This window comes from Aedes aegypti, chromosome 3 (genome assembly GCF_002204515.2).
Source record: "Aedes aegypti strain LVP_AGWG chromosome 3, AaegL5.0 Primary Assembly, whole genome shotgun sequence".
Classification (NCBI taxonomy): Eukaryota; Metazoa; Arthropoda; class Insecta; order Diptera; family Culicidae; genus Aedes; species Aedes aegypti.
Window position 1 is genome coordinate 115,329,597 of NC_035109.1, and position 19,828 is coordinate 115,349,424.

The following is a 19,828-nucleotide window of genomic DNA, read 5'->3' on the forward strand; positions in this document are numbered from 1 at the left end:
ACTCAACTCTAAGGCAAACCCAGTATCCATCAGGTGGCCAAAACTAGAAGGATACGATGGGCAGGGCATGTTGCAAGAATGCCATACAGCAACCCTGCAAATATGTTTAGATGTTAACCAAATCAATGAAAAAAATTGGTCCCCTAGCTAGGTTCAGGAATCTTGGGTAATATGCTCCTTTGAGGTAAAAATACCTACTCTCTCTTACTCGATATTCCGGAACTTGATATCGAAATAGAAAAGCATATTGAAAGTTAGTTTTCATGGCTACTTAGACAGTCCCTTGGATCTCATTTACACTGATTTTGTATTCTTTAACTCGATACCTGCCTAACTCGATGGTCCCTTTAATACCGAAATATGGAGAGTTGGCTGTACTTACTAAATATTCAGGAAAAAAATTGTCATGGCCTAGAAAAAATTGAATTGTCATGACAACCAAAAAGTCCACGAAAAATGCGTAATTTTTTATCTATAAATATTCAAGGAAACCCCAAAAAGCAATCTTGCGCCAGTGATGCATATTGTCCCAGACACCCCTACTTGGATTTACAGTGACGATAACCTGTGGCATAAATGAAAACAAACCGAATCACAACATACGGCCTATAAAGCTACCACCGACTGATGAGCAATCACTTGGAAAATTTGCTGACTAACGATGAGACTAAAACATCTCATTTGAGTTAAGTTGTTGTTGCCAGACACCGAATTCCTATGGCTGATAACATCACCATCCAATGCTCGGTGGATCGTAAGTCCACTCAATGTAGAGCTATGTGTTCAAGAACCACATCCTTGAGCAACGATAAACCCCGAAGAAGTGCTATCGACCGATATTCAGCCCCAATGTTCGGGTTCAAGGATTATTCAATCAAGGCACGCACACGCCCACCGCATGTGCCGACAGGTCGTGCTGGTGCAAATGTGTCTATAAATAGGAATTTGATTTTATTTTTGGAGAAACCCCCCTTAAGCATTCCTTGGCTTAGCCGGCGATGATAAACGTCGTCACCGGTCGGAGAGGGCGACAGCGAAGACAACGGTGGTGGCAATGATGTCTCACTACGTGGAGCTAATGATAATGAACGAGTGAAACTTCCCAGCTCTATGCGGTGCGTGCTTCGAAATCTGAATTACGGTGGTTTACTGGAAACTTTGCAGCCCATAATAAGGTGTTCAATTTTCGTAATTAGTAGGTATACAGACCATATGAGATGTATAAAAGAAGCAGCTCTATTGTGTCGTGAAACGGAGGATCTAAATTTGAAACAGGATTATTCTCTTGGATTAGGTATTGCATCATTGGTGAAGCACCAGAAAATAAAATTGAACTTACTGAAATGAGAAAAAGATTAGGTAATTAATGAAATAGCATAGTATGGCATAGACAGAACTGGCGAAAAATCTTAATACGATCCAAATCACTCAAGGATGAGAATTTCCGCTTACTCTTTGAAGTGCAGCTCTCATATTATTCATCAAAAACGGCACTGAACAAGGAATATTAGAGTGTAATGATTGTTGCTTCTAGAGACCAATAATACCTCTGCATCTATATAATCATCACGAGAAGTGTTTTTATCAGTGAGGAAGGAAAATGATCTTGGAGTTGGTCGATGATGCGATTTATGGATAAGGAAGAAATATATGACTCTTACATAGAGCTAGTTTTGCATTTTTGTTTCGCTAAGAAAATATATTGAAAACAGATTAAAAAAAATACTTTCAAAAATATTTTGAGTAATTATCAAAAAAGGGTGTGTATATTAAAATTATAAAAGGAATAATTATACCTGCACTTATATTGACAATTCAATCATGGTATCTCTTAATAATTCTTGAACGTAACGTTATCACGATAAAATGTATATTGTAAGCATAAAACGAGCTTACCAGTTAGTAATACAACTTCGACTGAACACGAATATATTTTCGTACATCGCGAACTGGGTACAATTGACATAGTTTCCGTCCCTCGCTCCACAGGAGCATGCAACAGAATCAAAAGACCACTCACTGATCCATATCCAGAATTCCTTCAGTAATTCCATCGAACATTTCACGTAGTTAATAAAATTTCAACATCTATTTCTGCAATATTATTCAAACTCTTAGTTCAATTCGTACAAAAATGCTATTGGAGCTCGGTATTTCTATTTTTAATCTCACACATTTTCTTCATTTTGATGTTACTTTCCAACTGAGACAGAGCTTACTTCGCCGCTTGGTGTTCCTATGAACACTTCTACAGTTATTAATCCGTATCCACTCGGCAAATGGATAAAAATTGAAAGTAGTGCGATTTCAGCAGCATAAGAATCTGACATTTGCCATTTAAAAGCCGTTCGATAATTATCTGACATGCATTTTTATGTGATTTTGTAGTCGGCCGAATACTTTGGTGGCCAAATATTTGGTACATCACACGTAAAACCAACTTGATCAGGGAAATTGTCGTGACCTCTTGAACATCATTCTGATAGGATCGTCTAACATATCACGAACGCATCAATAAATAATCTAACAATTTACAGATTTGTTACGTCAAAACTTGACATTTTCCCCACCACGAAAATGTCAACTTGTGAACTTCCCAATTTGAACGGTCCACAACAATGTTTCCAAATCACGCAACACTACTTACTTGCTTTGCTACAGTTGCCAAGTGGATATAACAATGGATCGCGTTTCGTAGTCAATCAAATTCACCTGTTTCACCTTCACTGCATGTCTCCGATCCACCCAGAACACAACATTTGTCTGTTTAATTCTGTATCGATTTGACCATCAGGTACACTGCCCATAACTGCATAACAGTCACATTCGACATTTTTGACAAATTGGAGTTAATACCATGGAGAGTCATCAAATGATAAATACTTTCGATCAACTTACTAAAATCTGTGAGATTGTTCTAAAAAATTCGAAAAAAATACCAAGTTGTTTTGTCACATTGGTAACTGTAACTGCATAACAGTCACATTGAGATTATACATGAGCCTCATAATGTAGTAGCAACGAAATTTATATCAGAATTATTTTCTGACTATTCACCCAATATGCGATATGAGTTGTACAAAATTTCAGCCTCAAATAAGCTCTTTTGAATTCTTAATGATTTTTTGAAATTTTAGTTTCCTCCCATACTGCAGTAAAATGCAAACTTGGTATGCCATTTACTCAATGCCTACTTTTGTCGAATGTTACAAATATGCAGTTATGGGCAGTACACCCAACGTCGAAACATTCCCAAACAACAATTATGTCTCGGACGAATGAATAACGCACCCAGTAGTTAGTTATTTTCGTCCATCGACCCACATTAAAACGTCATCGTTTTGTTCATCAATGTCGTCGCACCGCAGTCCGCCGATCCTCATCCCATCTGCGTTAGCTCTACTATCTCTTCAAAATGTGCTCTCGCCTCATTTTGTTTGGCTATTAAGGCGTACTTAAGTGCTACTTGCCACGAAATATCGCTTGCAGTCAATTTGCCACCTATCTGCACAAAGATCGTTGCAATAACCAGACAACGCAACAATACACAGTATTTCGATCGGCCAAAATCGTGAAATTAACTAAATAGCACATATAGGTGTGATTTTGTTTTTAGAATAGTGTCTCCAAACAAATATTTCCCCAAAATATAGCGCATGTTTTGACAGTAAATGCTAGTTTGCAACTATGCCACAGGTGGCGCTGTTAAATTGGAATTTTTGTATGACAATCATTAATTATGATGTCTTTGGTAAAGTTGTAGATTTAATACAAACAACTTTTCCAATGACCCCTAATTCTTTAGTCACTCTCATGATGGCACTATTCGGCACATATTTTGTTCGCCTATATTGAAGTCCAGTGATTAAAAATATATATGGTGTCTTCGAAAAAGTTGATCAACTAAATGAGACGTTTTGCCAGGAAAAAAAAATATTAGCTGGGAAATGACTTTATGTGCGAAACATCAAGGGAACTTACAATCAGAATTTGGTCTGCCTGGACCAAAACAATGGATACTTACTATCGAGTCGAGCAGCACTAAACTATTTTGGATTCAAAACTCCTTACATTTTTGGATGAACCTTGACAACATTCATGAATTATCTTGAAAGCTAAAATAGTAGTTTACGGAAAAAGTTGCAGAATGATGATTTTTATAGCACGAGTCGTAAATTTATGCAACGAGGCTTGCCGAGTAGGATAATTATGACGAGTGCTGTAAAAATCGAGTTCTGCAACGAGTTATGTACAACATTTTTTGCAATTTCGTAGAAGACCACTTGAGGGTATCAGAAATTATATCGGAATGCATTATTTTACAATTTCTGAAAAAATGTTGTGTTATGATTTATTACGCAACTCAAAACAGTTGCGTAATGAGAAAGCGTTGCGTAATGAATCATTACAGCACTGGTTTCAGTTGCGTAATGACTATTCCCGCACTGCATACTTCAGTGCAGGAAAGTTGTCCGTTTCATGACAGATTGGCGTGATGAAAAACAGCCTATTACGATGAATAATTGCAAAAAAATGTTTTCTAGTCGTCAAAAGAAGGATTATCATTTGAAGGAAATGAAGAACAGGAAAACAACAAATTGACTTATCCACCGATGAACTGAATTCACTTGAACCAAGAATTGAGACACTTGAGCGGGTTACGCTTCCATATGATCCCAGGTGTTCTGATCCCGCTATAATGTCAAAAATCTTGGATCAAGTGAATTCATTGTTATTAATGGAAGAGCCCATAGGCATCAGTGATACAGTAACTTTAACGTGATAGACGAATAATTTTGACAGATTTTGACTTCAAATATAAATAAGTCTATAAAGCATGTAATAGTTGGAGTACAATATTTGACTGTTATTGGGCTGAAGAATAAACTTTTGATAAATTCTAACAAAATTCTGATTTTGTAATATATATTTGAATCACTGCGCTGTCACATCCCAGCTACACCGTCTACTAATAATTTAACCCAGAAAAAATATTTTGATAGAAATGTGTTCATTATCAGCTGGCAAGTTTTATAACGCCGTTTTTGAAGACTTTTCTGAAACATCTTTATTTATTTATTTTTTTCAAAATTTTTAACGTTATCGTTCGATGATTGTAACATTGTTTTTGACGTAAGATTTTTTTTTTTTTTTTTTATTAAAGGAATAAGTGTGCATAATTGTACATGTATGATTATGTATGTATGTATGTATGATTGTATCTTACTTGCGTGGTAGAGCAGAAAACTGAATTGAAGCCACTAAATGATTTAGCGCTGATATGCATTTTCTTCTCTGAAATTTTATTTTTTTATGTTTCAATTTTGTTATTAGAGTACGTTTATAAATTACGTCATGCAAATATTTGCCATATCCATGCTCCTTTTTTTCCTCTTTAGAGTGGTTCAAAAAATCGTTTTTGCTCCACACCGCTCATTCTAGATTCTAGATCAAATTCTGAGTGTCCTCCCAAAATTTGAGCTCATTTGGATGAAAACTGAAACTGCACAAGCCCTTTAAAGTTTATATGGGAATTACTATGAGAAACGCAACCAATTCATTCAATCGGTCAAAGTGTTTACCCATGCGCTCTTGGGAATTAGAACTACGTTGATACTGTGAGATACATTCATCAGCTACAACTTTGCCGAAGACCGTTTTCAAATCGGACGCCTCAGTAATTAGTTATTGATTTATATCCAGTCACAAATTCTTCAGCAGTGCTCCTTTAACATCTGAACAGGCAACATTGCTGACCCTGGCGCGAAAGATAGCACGCACAAATCATGGCTACAATATTTTACTACATATATCCAGTGATGCCTGCAGAACAGCCCAATAATTGTAGCCAAAGTTTTACAACTCATTTAACCCTCTAATACCCATCCCCGCCTTCAGACGGAGTACACTTTGGAATTTTGTGTATTTTTTCGTAACTCGGATATCAAAATTATATTATTTTTGGTTTAAACCTTGACTCGTAATACGCATATAAGAAAAGTTTTTCATGACTTTTAAAACTTTTTAGTATTTTTGAAAATTGTTTGAAAAATTGTATTCTTATATAACCTACAAATGCCTGGGGTTCATTTAACATGTAATATAAAAAATCGTACCTTTTGTATTTTTCTACGATCAACCTATCACAGAAGAAGAGCTTGGTGGTATTAAAATAATTTCAAATCTGTTTTTCCGTCGATTACACGGAAAATAAAAATAAATCCAGAAAAATTTTAAAAATTTAATATTTGCAAAAATATTGTAAAAACTTGAATTTTTCTTATTGCCAAAAATCAGTAACTAGAAGAGGCTTCAAGAAAAAATGAGAACGGGTAGGGATGTTCAAAAATAAAAACTATAAAAATCAAAAAACGAAATTCATAGATTTGCGAATAAAAATAAATCATTGCCCAAAACGTGTTTAGAATGATTTTAGATAACTAAAAATAATATTTAGATCGAAAATAAAAATTTGGGTATTAGAGGGTTAAAAATCAATAACTAATTACTAGGGCGTCCGATTTAAAAACGGTCTTCGGCAAAGTTGTTGCTGATTATTGTATCGCACAGTATCAACATAGTTCTAATCCCCAAGAGCACATGGGCAAACACTATGACCGATTGAATGAATTGCTTGCTTTTCTCATAGTAATTCCCATATAAACTTTGAAGGGCTTGTGCATTCTCAGTTTTCATCCAAATGAGCTCAAATTTTGGGAGGACACTCAGAATTTGATCTAGAATCGAATGAGCGTTGTGAGGCAAAAACGTTTTTTGAACCACTCTAATGGGTAGTCACGTTTCCTTGAAACCCTTCTCCTTCCTCCTGTGTACGTGCCGAATTTTATGGACGACCAAACAAGTGCAAATTTTTTTCTACTTTGTAATGAGTCATAAAGCATGGAAATAATATGATAAATCTCGAAAATAATCTTATTAAACAACTAGATATGGACACACTATCAAGGTTTTTTTTTTATTTGATTTTTATTTATGAAATAAAGTTTATGTGAATACAACTATGAATAACAAATACGGAGCTGAATTCCAATAGTGAGATACGGATTAATTTGTCAATACAAACTTAATATGTATAACAATACTTATCAACACAGTTCATAGTGCTTTCGATGCCCAAAATTATTTGTTGATGGTTTAGAAAAGTATTGTATTTTGTCAAATTTCCCTTTTGCTTGGTAACAGATCGCTAATAACGCAAGCAAATTATTCTAGATTTGTTATTGCTATTCCCCCACTGTAAGATATAGTAAAATTGTCCAAAACAACTTTCCATCTTACGAAAAGATCTATCTTTTCTCAAAAAAAATCATATATTATTAAAATAATGTAAAATAGATGAATTAATTGAAGGAAATCTGACGTCAGATTTCAATTCAAATTTTTGGAGGATGATGGACGATTTGCATCAGTCTAATGTACAAATAAAAAAATAGTCATCTGAACCTTGGTTTTAAACTTTGTAAGACCATTTATAGTTTAAGTCAATTAATGTTATGTTGGCTTTTCAAAATTCAACTCGACCAAGATGTATTAATAAGTTCGAATAAAATTATTTGTCAGCATCCTGAATTTAATTTACACTTGAATTTCAATTTTCACAAAAGAGTAATATAATAAAAATGAAAATTGTTATAACACCGAGCGTGAAATTGATGAGTAGTGATTTGAATGAGCGATAATAAAACCGAAATACAGCTGTACTGAACTAAGTTCACGATTTCAGCCAATCAAAAAAACTGTGCAACGGCTCAAACATTGAAGAAACATGCACGAGGCATGAGCTGTTGTATCATGCTCGACGAAGTCAGTCTATCTCAATGGTCAAAGTATTCCCCCGAATCAGCCGAGGTATGCGATTACGCTGCTCCGGAAGGAGTGCGATAAAGGCAAATATTTATTAGGTACATACCTACATTTAAGAAAAACAAAATCTGATGAAATTTTATGCAACGATTTGTTGGTAAACAGGAAGGCTCACAATGCGATAAGAATGTTTTATTTGTGCCCATGAAAATGATATGGGTTAATGGTTTATTTTTTACAAGAATAAGACCTAGCAATAATGACTTTATGTTCACAATGATTCGAAACTGCATTTATGTTCTATGTGAAGACACACAATAAAGATTATTTCATGAGAATGTTGCTGCCCAGTAACGAAATCATAAGCAAAGGCTCAGATGAAGATAAGTATCTAGGGCTCGTGCTAGAATTTAACTTTCAAAATTCACATTGAGGGCATTCAAGTCAAATGAAACGAATATGTAAAATGTCTTTATTCCCTTATAAATACAAAATCCAAACTTTGTCTTAAGAATAAGCTTTTGATATTCAAACAAATTTTAGGCCAGCCATGTATGCTGTACCAATATTGACAAACTGTTGTTTTACCAGGAAGAAAGCTCTGCAAAGGATTCAAAAAAAAAATTTGAAAATGATTCTGAAGCTCCCTTTCTGGTATAGTACTCATGAATTACATATATTATCCAATGTTGAAACATTTAAAAAAATGTCTACTTAACTAAATTCCGATTAAAGTTCGAAGTTTCACATTCAAGGATTTTTAAGACTTCATGCATTTGATAGCTCCTTCTTTTTACTCCAAATGTCCACTCCACATCTCATTGAAGTAGTCTGTCAAGTCAAGCTGTCGACGAAAATCCTATCAGTGACGGATCAATAGATTCAAAAGAATAGAAAAGCACCTCGATGTAATGAAAAGCAATGTGCCATTGATATTTCACATCGGGGCAAGGAAAATATTTTATTGAGCTACGAGCTTCACGTGTATCCTCTAGTTTTTAGTGCATCATGCGAAAACGGCGAACGGTGACATCTATAAAGCTCAGTCTCGCGCACACTGCAAAAAAATTAAAATAAGGCTGATACAAATATTAATTTTCTTTTATGTCACCTCCCCCTTCAAAAATCCGAAAATTTTAAAGGGGAGAAAAAAAAGATTCACCATTCTTTCGACATCAGATAGGGAAAGTGTACCAGTTATGGCCATAGTGGTTCCCTATTTGGCCATATGTGAAATTTTGATAACTTTCACATTTTAAATATTTTTGAATGTTTTAACATCAAGATATATCTTAAATCTAACTACTACAACACACAAAAGTTTTCAAAGATTGAAGACATTAAAGTCATCACGTATGGCGAAATAGGGAACCACTATGTCCATAACTGGTACACCTACCCTAGGTTTTTTTTTATTTTTAGAGTAAAAACCAGGTAAAATAATGATCCAGACGACTATTGGAAAAAGTTAACCAACTATCGTTAAAAATAAAAATTCGAACAAACAACTTTTTTTCATTTTTGTTTTTTTGTTCCTTATATATCCTTATCCTCGTACCTTCCATGTGGTCTTGGACATAAAAGAAAATCAATATTTTTATCAGCCCAATATCGGTCGACATAATTTTCGACTATTTCTCAAGAACAAGATGCAAAAAAAGCATTTCGAAAAGCAACACAAAAGTTGTAGCAAATTGAACTCAATCTCCTCAACTTGGTGAGATGACCGAGAGGTATTGGACGCGACACTCACTCGCTAGGCCAACAGGGTTCTTATCCCGACCAATAATTTTTGTTAACTAGTCTAACCTCTTCTGTCAATTGTTCGACCCCGATTTTCAATTTTCAGCAATGGCTGGAGGTTGTATAATTTTAAAACATTTAATTGCACATCATATTCCAGAACGTACTTGCGTACAGTTACAGTGATCTGATACTACAATTAATTTTTGCTGTGCACATTGCATCCGTGTTGAAGAATCGCGATGATAAACGGGAAAGACAAAGCCACAGCAGTGGCGGGCGCGTGGAATTTGAAACTTTGGAAAGGATTCCTACCCTCCGTTGGGGTTTAGCCTTTTGTCGTCAATCTGGGCGAAGATGCCTGCCTATGTGCTGCTCGTTGTCTATCTCCAACATTTCTATGCAAAGTCACGATAGGCGATGCCCGTATTTAATGGCTTTTAGCTGGCAGTAGCTATTCGGATATTGATTGATTGATAGCTGGATGGTAACAGAGAGAGAGAGTGGATGCAAAGAAGGAAGAGCCATTTGCCATTTTGGGATTCAACTGCACGTGATTGGCATTGGAAAATGCATGCAAAAAAAGAGGATCAGCTGTGTGTCCGAGTAAAAGCTGAGCCAAAAATTGGGAGTAAATGGTTATCGAGATTCAACGCAAAATAAAAGAATGGCAATAAGTTTTGATCCCCGCCATCTGGTGTGGGAATGGGTCAAAAAAGCATATGTAAAAATTGATTAACTCTCATACCCCCAACGTCTGACTTTTCATAAAAAATGAACTTTAAAAAATCATAGCTTAGCCAGTTGTTAACCGACTTTGGATCTTTCGGTCTCAAACGAACCGCATACTCTTCAAGACTTATCAAGACTTAGTAATTATTTATATAATTTGAGGATTATTGTTGGAAAAACGTGTAACAGAATTACTACAATTAGTGGCAGTTTTTTTTTAAATATATTTTAGATTATAACCCGTAGCAAAGTTTACATAAAATGTGTTGGTGAATTTCTATACGAAAACCTTATGAAATGAATTTCCTTCTTTCTCATAATATTCTTTATAACGGAGTGCTTTGCGAAGGCTCAAGCTGTCCGATTCATTTTCGCGCGCTCGGAATGTTTTTTCGCTGGCTTCGTTCGTTTGCCCATTGCTTTGCAAAGGCCAGACCAGAGTGCGTGGTCTTTTGATTTGGTTGCGTGTTCTGGTGGGACGCGCAACGGAGTCAAGACCAATCGTGTTCGGTTCGTGTTAATCAAGTGCGAAAAGCTTCGTTTTCAGCCGAGGATGAAGTACTGGTGAGATTGTTTCATGCTTATGATAATTCATCTTTATCGTTGCTATAAGTAGCTTTTATTTTATTTTCAAACAAGCTATGAATGATTCGTCACTACAAGTGTCGACTTTTTCGCGTTTCATTTAAACTATATACCATTATGTTTTCGTCATTGCACAGTTCGAACGAAACGTGTAAATTTCTGAGACATATAATGCACATAATTGGAGCGTGGAATATCATGGATATTTACATGATATGTCTTGTAAACTTCAATTATTTGTCATGTAATCCAGCAGGATCCTGAGTGATTACATGACATGTAACACAATTTTACATGATTTCAGACTTAAATTTACATGACGTCATGTTTACATCGCATGAATGAAGTTTACATGACGTGTAATCCTCATTATTTTTAACTGTGTGGTCAAAATAACCTTTGAATAGTTCGACATTATGAATGTCGACGTAAGACATTTTTTTGTTGCAACGTCACCTTTTATAAATTTTATTTTAATTTTCAAACATACTTTGAATGGTTCGTCATTACATGTGTCGACAATACCTTTATTTCTGTTACATACACTTTTAAAATACACAATCCTTTCTGTCATCGTCATTACTAAAAATAACCTTTGAATAGTTCGATATTATGAATGTCAACTTTTTTATAATTTCTTTCAATATATTTTACTGTGATACAAAAATGCAACACTAGTTTTAAGTTTCGTATTTTCCCTCCTAATCCATGGATCGCATCACCGACCAAAGGTGACTCCCAGATCTTTTTCCTCCCTCACTAACCACAACTGTCGCGTGATGATTGTGGAGATGCAGAGGTATTCTCGGTCTTTAGAAGCAACGATCATTACACAATAACGTTCCTTACCCTTCCCAACTGACTGTAAGGACTTGGCCGGCGCCGTTATTGATCAATAATATGAGAGCTGCTAACATTGCACTTCGAGAATATGCGGAAAATCCCATCCCTTATTCATTTGGATCGAAGTGCAATTCTTACCGGTTAGGATCAATCACGGAGTAGCAACCGTTGACATGTACAGTCAGTCTATGCTATGTTATGCTGCTTCTCATAATATTCTTTATAACGTTCTTTCACGAATACTTCTTATGATTTCTTCATTATTTGTTAGCTAAAAATGTCTTTTGGACTTATCGATATGGATCCAAAGTTATCTCAATGGATTCTACAGAGATGGTTTCCAAAGTGAAACCTCCATGAGTCGATAGGATTACAAAGGGTGCATATGATGCCTTACCAGAACTATTTCTGTAGTGATTGCATGTTACCAGAACCTTACATTGATCCATGACATCATATCTGGGATGTGCTGCATTAAACAATCGTGAATTTTGAGCCGTTGCACGATATGAGTGAAATGGATTAAAAAATTCTCCCACTGAGGCCCTGCCAGAACCGATCCCGGGGTATCCGGATGTGGCCAGAACCTTATACTGGTCTTTGGAATTATAGCTATGATATTCAGGATAAAAAAAGGCATGAATTTTGAGCCGTCGCACGGCACTATTCTTTTAGTTTCAGGAAATGTCCTCTTTGTGTCAGTCTTCCCATGAACAGAACCGAAGTGCAACTATGGTTTGAACCTTGCAACTTGTGTTGAACCGCAAACACGCTTCGTCTCTGTACCAGTGTATCAAACCGAACCCGGTATATGTGTACCGTTTTGACTCATATACCGAACACTTAAGGCCAACAGTGACTTCAAATGTATCTGGTGCGCATAAATTTGCTCGTATTTGTGAAAATTTTCATTTATTCACAAATTCCAACTGTTAGGTGTTGGATGAGCCAATAAAAATGTTTATTTAAAATTGTTTAGTATTGATTTTAAGTGAAAGTATAGAACATCATTTTGATTCAAGTCAGTGTTCGGCACTTGAATCAAAATGATGTTCATTCTGTCTCATATTCCGAACACCTTGATTCAAATCCCGAACAGCACGAATAAATTGTATTCGAATGAATAATTTCGCAAATTAATTTATCTAAGCTAGTTATACTGGCCTCGAACTAGAAAATCATCACTACTCCCGAGGTATAAATTAGATTTGAAGATGATCAAATTGAATTGTAATTGACTGCCATTTCCTAGTAATTTGATGACATCTTTCAGCGAAACATTGCAACCACATCGCCATACAAAAAGCGAGTGTTCGGAATATGAGTCTGTTCGGATTTTGAGACAAAACGGTACTTCGGTTCAAATTTCGGTTCAAACTTGGGTTCAAATAATGGCACAAAGCAGACATACATGGAACGGTTGAAATCCACGCGGATAAATTTCTACGATCATATATGGAACTTTTTTGTTCAAATCGCAAGACCCTTTAGGCTTGAATAAACGTTTGATTTAAGCAGATCAATACTTTAAATTACATTTAGCGGTAACTTAATGAAAAATATTTACCGCTAATCTTGAAAAATCTACGTGAACCATCACTTCCGGAACGAATATATCCTATTTGAATATTACAAATTAAAAAAAAAAAGTTATGATTTTTTATAAACCATTTTTATTGAAAAGTCAGACGTTAGGGGTTAGAGAGTTAATGGACGACCCAGACAACCAGAATGTACGTATAATGAAATCACCTTTCGCGTTATGCGATGCTTATGTTTGCAAAGTTCCACGTATAAGATGTCGTGAAAATGCCTTATACGTACAAAAGTGGAGGCGATATACGTGCATAGTTTATTAACGAAAAATAGCATGCAATGGCAGTGTGTACATTTTAGTGTGAAAATTGCGTTTTATGCGAGAAAACTCATCGATGAAACGATTTTATCCACCATTTAGTGCGGATGTGATGCAATTTGTATGAGTAAACAACTTTGTTCGTAAACTGTTAAATGTTGTTAAAACTTCTGGTTGTCTGGGGACTCTTGCAATAACACTTGATGTAATACAAATATACTTCATAAATCATCGAACTGTTTAGTGGAATGCATATAAATAAATGAAAAACTAAATTTCGCACTATACTTTTTATTAATTGCACCAGAGTTTGTAATATTAGAAAGATACGCGTATTTCGAACTCAATTATGAAGCCATCTTTAATCAAAATACGCATATGTGTTAAAGCATTCGAATTCTGGTGGAATTAAATGGTATAATTCGACATTTCATTTATTTTTAAGTATGATTTATTGAAAATTGAATTTTGTTCACACGTAAATCTTAAAACTTTTGTAATACCTAAATGATTTCCATGATTATGGAAATACTACCAGAGATTCATGCCTCACATATCAGTTCTGCAAGTAATATAAACGAGGAATATGTTGAATGCACTAAAACTGACATCGCCAAAAACGATTCCATTGTCAAACTTTTTAAAAGTTTATTTAAATAGCAAAATTACTACTTAATTACTTTGAAAATGCATATTTTTTTAAGGAAATTGCCTACTTTTAAGCGTATTCCGTGGTTCAATGTGTTTTAAATATCAAAATAACTCAAAAATTTAATGACTTGTAATAGTTTGGCCTTCACAAAATTGAATTAACCCTCCCGTTACCCGAGAGTTGCAAAAACACGCTTTTGGCTGTAACTTTTTTGTTTTTCCATAGTTTTGAATCAAATTTTGGCACAAGAGGCGAATATGCTTCGAGTTTAAGGACTGGTCATAATATTAGGATTGGCCACCTGGTTCCGGAGTTATTACGGAATCATAATAGGTGTTTCAAAATGACCAATTACAAATAAGTGGATTTACAATGCGAAATCAGCTAAGTCTTCACAATTATTGGCTCTATAACGATGGAAACGGATGTCATTTGAAAAATTATGAGACTTATCTAATTAAAATTAAAACATTTCCTCAGCCTATATAGAAGTAAAATAAAATATTCAAAAGTATTAAAATTTTAATAAAATAAAATATTGTTCAAAAGTATCAACATTTTTGATTTGAAAATTTTGCGCAGCCAATGCTTTACCTTTTAGTAATGAAATAGACCAAAATAAAGTTCAAACTAATGTCAAACAAAAAAAAACACATTTTAAAACATATTTGTCTAACATTCTAGAAAATGCTTGAAAAAATATTAACCACAAAATAACAAAATTAAACAAAATTGTTAAATAAGAAACAATGCTATAGCATGTCAATGTTAACCATTTTGTATAAGTAGCGGCTTACGTTGCTGTAACTCCGATCAGCAATGTAGCTTCCACCAATTCAATGCCAATCATTTTGGTAGCTTATCGTTTTAAAATCAGCTGAAATGTTTTCCTCTTCAATCTTTTCATTACAGATTCGACCAACCCGCTAACGAATCCGGCCTCCAGCAGAAACGTGAACTTGAACTTAGACACCGCAAAACTAGACAGACAGACTAAAGCATCGCACCATATCTGCCAGGTCTCACCAGTTAGTAGTGTGTGCAATAAAAATTCCGAAAGCAAGAAAAAAAACGAACACTAAAAATCGAAACATGATATCCATTCTGCATCGCTGAAGAAAACTTTAATTGAAGCAATCGACCGCGGAACGAACGAATGAGAACGAAGGAAAACATAAACAATTTTAAGGCGCTCGACGTGTATGTGAAATTTACGTCAATCGTTTGCATACAGAAAGTTTGCCGGTGCGAAAAAGCGCGTCCACAGCGATTTGCAAGCCAAAACAACACTGACTGACTAAACCCGAACCGACGAATGCATGCCGAGTCTTTGGCCTCTACAAGCCAACGTGTTGCACCAATACAAGCACACGGGTCAGTTGACTTCTACGCGCACGCAAGCCGGCACTGGTATTATTGGGGATCCAGAATCAGCGTAACAGAACCCGAGCGGGCGGTAGAAAGAATAGAAAAAATCCGAGCACGTCTTCGGCACTCGGTAAAATAAATCGTGTCTTCACACAAAGCCGCAGCAGCACGCGGAAGAACGATACGACGACAACGACGACGGCAGTCTGTGAAAATTTGCCAACATCCAGAGGACGCAGTCAGTTAGTCGGTGGTTGGCAAGCTATCGGTGCTGATTCATTGTATCATTCATCAGAAGGCTGCCGCGCGACGAGCAAGTGTTTTCTCGAAAGCAGTGCTTGGGGAATAAAGAATAGTTAATCCCTGTGTGAAACGATTTTAATTTTCTATATGATAAATGCAAAATGATAGAAGAATAAGATGCTCGAGAAAACAGTGTCGTGGGAAAAAAAAAGTCGACAAACGCGTGCGATCAGTTCTTAGTGATATCGGAGCGGATGCGTGATTGTCATTGGATACAGTGGAATCAGTGAAGAAGCACATCCAAAAAGGCGGTCATATCATAAATTAGCCTGTGGATTTCAGTGTCAAACGAGTGTGTCTGTGAGTGACAAGCAAAGAAGCAACAATGAAACTTCGGTGCCAATTGCAATAGCCACGCCGCATCACTATGAGGTGTGACAGTTGAAGCGAAGACAAGCGAAGAAGCGAAACTTTCAGTTTGTATGAAATTGTGCACACAAAAATGACGAAATCCAACCAAGCGACCAAAAGTGAAACTAGCGTAGCACAATGTTAGCCGTAGACTGCCTGGTCGGTGGATTATTACTTTGCTCGATCGGTGTGAATATCCTAGCGCTGGGCGCTTTCTGGGTCACCCCAAGTTTACGAACGACTGCGAATCGGTTCGTGATTAACTTGCTGATTGTGAACTTGGTATGTTGTATAATTTTGGGTCCTTCGTTGTTGCTAAATGCATTTACATCGAAAACGACGGCATCGACGGTCTCACCGTCAACGGTGGTGGTATTTGCCGCATCCACCGTGTCAACCTCGACGTCAAACACAACGGCGGCAACGACCTCCGGAAACACTGGACTTCCATACGCGACCGTAGTGAATGCCACCGCGAGTGAGGGAAGTAGTGTGAATAATCAAACTGATAGGATAGTTAAATGCTTGAACGCCACCACAACTACCACCACCATTGAATGTGATACTATATTGATAAGAAGCAATGTAAATATTGAAGATGTGCTGCACGTGAAAACTTCTCGTGATGATGTAATCGATCTGAAACTGACGCTAACCAAGATAAGATGTTGGGGGCTCGACTTGGCCGTAGCTCTTGGTGCTCTCTCGGTACTGCTAGTAGTCGGTGATACATGGTGTGCCATTACCGATCCCCTGCGGTACCATTCTAGAATTTCCGAGCTCAAGGCTTGGGCATTTATTGCAACGACCTGGCTGCTGGGGATAGCCTTCGGAATTGCTTCCGGATTTCGTGGTGATCAGAAAAACATAACTCTGTTCAACAACCGGATAACAAGTGCTGAAGCAGCGGCAGCACTCGAATCTAGTCATTTAAATAATAAAAACCTAACGGCCGTCCACCACGATAATGGCCTCATAAATCATCTCAACATTTCCGAGGATTTGTACAATACTATTTTCTCATACACATACTTTGTGATTGTGATTCTGTTGCCATTTGCGCTAGTATGTGGCATGTATTGGAGGATATTTTCGGAAGCTCGTGAGAGCGGTCAACGGATGCGGCAAAATGGATCTTCTCCGCTGTTGCAGAGTGCACTGAATCTGGCAGCCGCGTCGGCACAGAAGCAAGCAGAAAAACAAGCCGAACAGCTGCGCCAGCACTCGGACCGTGACGGGTGCGACGGGCTGACTATGAAAATCGATAAGCAGATTCATTATGAAGATGAAACCATCACTGTAAATAGTATTCAACAAAACAGTAGTATTAAAAACAAGGATGTCTGTCTGAAGCCTTTGTTGTCACCAACGCCAACACCCACACATCAGTGTAAGCAAATTTTGGAAGACAAACCGGCAATAGTACAAATTGCAAATAGTACCACCGCAGTAGAGCTACTGTCCACACCAATTAGCAGACCAAAGCCATCAATGAAACAAGACCGCAATCACAACATCATGCAAACGCCCCCCATAGAACCACCGGGCAAAATTCGACGCAACCACAGTGCCGGTCGGTTGGTCAGCTTTAGTGAACAAAATCAGGAAATACGGCCTGGCTTGCGACAGGTTCACTCAACTCCAAACTTTCAAAAACTCGCTTCACAGGAGTTTGACCACATCGGTAATCACCACATTCTGTCCCTGCCAGCTGTGCACGTGCCACCCAAGGCACTCAGTTACATGACTTCAATTCGACATCGACTCTCGAATGCATCTTCCTTGTTCAAATACCGCGAAGAATCACGTGCAGCTAGAATCAGCATTCTGGTGATAATTATGTTTCTCGTATCGTATCTCCCGTACGGAGTACTGGTGCTGATGCAAGGCCACGTAGACTTGGTGCTGGTATCCGACCAAGCACTCCTGGCGATATTCACGGTGGTCGTCGCCAATCTCAGTTCGCCGTTCATCTTCGCTTATCGGAATAAGCGGGTCCGTCGGGGCGTCAAGCGGTTGCTCGGGATTGACAAGAAAACCAACGAGCGGCTGCAGAAGCTCACCAGCAGCAACACCCACTTCAACAACAACAACTACAACACCAACATCAGCTTTCATCAAGCCACACCCAACGGGACAGCCACCGGAACCGGACCGGATGGGACCGACTCCAATGGGCACCACCACCATCCGTTCGGGCCGCAGCACAAATCGCACAAGGTACGAATCGCCAGTCTCTCGCGGAGTAATAGTTCGTGCAAGTACCTTACCCCGAACCATGCGGCCGCCGTCGCCGTGGCCAACGGGTTCATCGTCGAGTTCGAGCGGTATCCGTCGGACGAGCTCAACAGCTTGTGCATCCAGAAGAAATCGATACTGAAACGAGTCTGTGATAGCTCCCGGAAGTGGGGCTGCAACTTTGCCACCAACTCCTGCACCAGCAACGACGAGCAGACGGAGGTATAGCTGTAAGTTGATTGGAGGGGTGTAAGGATGGGAGATGTTAGGGTTTAATATAATTATTTTTCTGGGTGGTGAGAACCATGGCCCTGGATATGTTCGGTGTGAAGTGGCGATGATAACTCTTCGGTACGATGTGAAACATTGACTAGACTGTTGGTCTTCAGTGATGGTAGATTTCATTCTAGCGTAGTGCCTTAAGTAAAGAAAAATTACCCCATTTACGGTCAAGAACTTCAATTATTTATTGCTTTTATTATGATGCAAAAAATCTGTGAAAAAAGAACTGTTAACACAAGAGATTATTTGAACAGATCTTTTTTGCAATTTCTCATCGTAATAGGCTGTTTTTTATCACGCCAATCTGTCATGAAACGGACTACTTTCCTGCACTGAAGTATGCAGTGCGGGAATAGTCATTACGCAACTGAAACCAGTGCTGTAATGATTCATTACGCAACATTTTCTCATTACGCAACTGTTTTGAGTTGCGTAATGAATCATAACACAACTTTTTTTAATGTAAAATAATGGTGAATGCTTTCCGATATAATTTCCGATACCCTCAAGTGTTTTTTTTTACGAAATCGCAAAAAAATGTTGTACGTAACTCGTTGCAGAACTTGATTTTTACAGCACTCATCGTAATTACGACTCGTGCTGTAAAAATCATCATTCTGAAACTTATTCCGTAAACTACTCTTTCAGATTTCTGAAGATATTCTCCAGCAATCTTGTAAAAAGAATTACAGTTTCCTAAAGATTCAAGATCTTTGCAAGACTCGACATCGAGTCTAGTCCAAGACATTGAAGACGGCCTTACAGTTGAGGTCGAAATACGCGTATCTGTCAAAAGATTCAAACTCTGGTAGAATTAAAGCGTATAGACCCGAGATGAACTAGCCCAGGGCTAAAATCTCGTTAATAAAGATAGAATAAAATGATATACAGTCAACCGTCCCTAACTAGATATTGAAGGGACCAACGAGTTACAGAACACAAAACCAGTGCAACTGCGATCCAAGGGACCATCAAGGTAGCCATGAAAAGCACCCATAATTTGTCCATCTTTACCACGCGTAATGAGTTAATTAATTCCATGAAAAGCAAAT

At 37.3% G+C, this 19,828-nt stretch overlaps 1 protein-coding gene across 1 annotated transcript in view; it reads left to right on the top strand.

The window, feature by feature from the left end:
• The window catches only part of LOC5566932, a 190,202-nt gene extending 171,227 nt beyond the window's left edge, over positions 1 to 18,975 (top strand). The window contains exon 3 of the mRNA XM_001651296.3: positions 15,147 to 18,975. Coding sequence (XP_001651346.2) covers positions 16,395 to 18,722 — 2,328 coding nt within the window. The 5' untranslated portion in view covers positions 15,147 to 16,394 and the 3' untranslated portion in view covers positions 18,723 to 18,975. The remainder of the gene's footprint in view (positions 1 to 15,146) is intronic.
• The last annotated feature ends 853 nt before the right edge of the window (positions 18,976 to 19,828 follow it).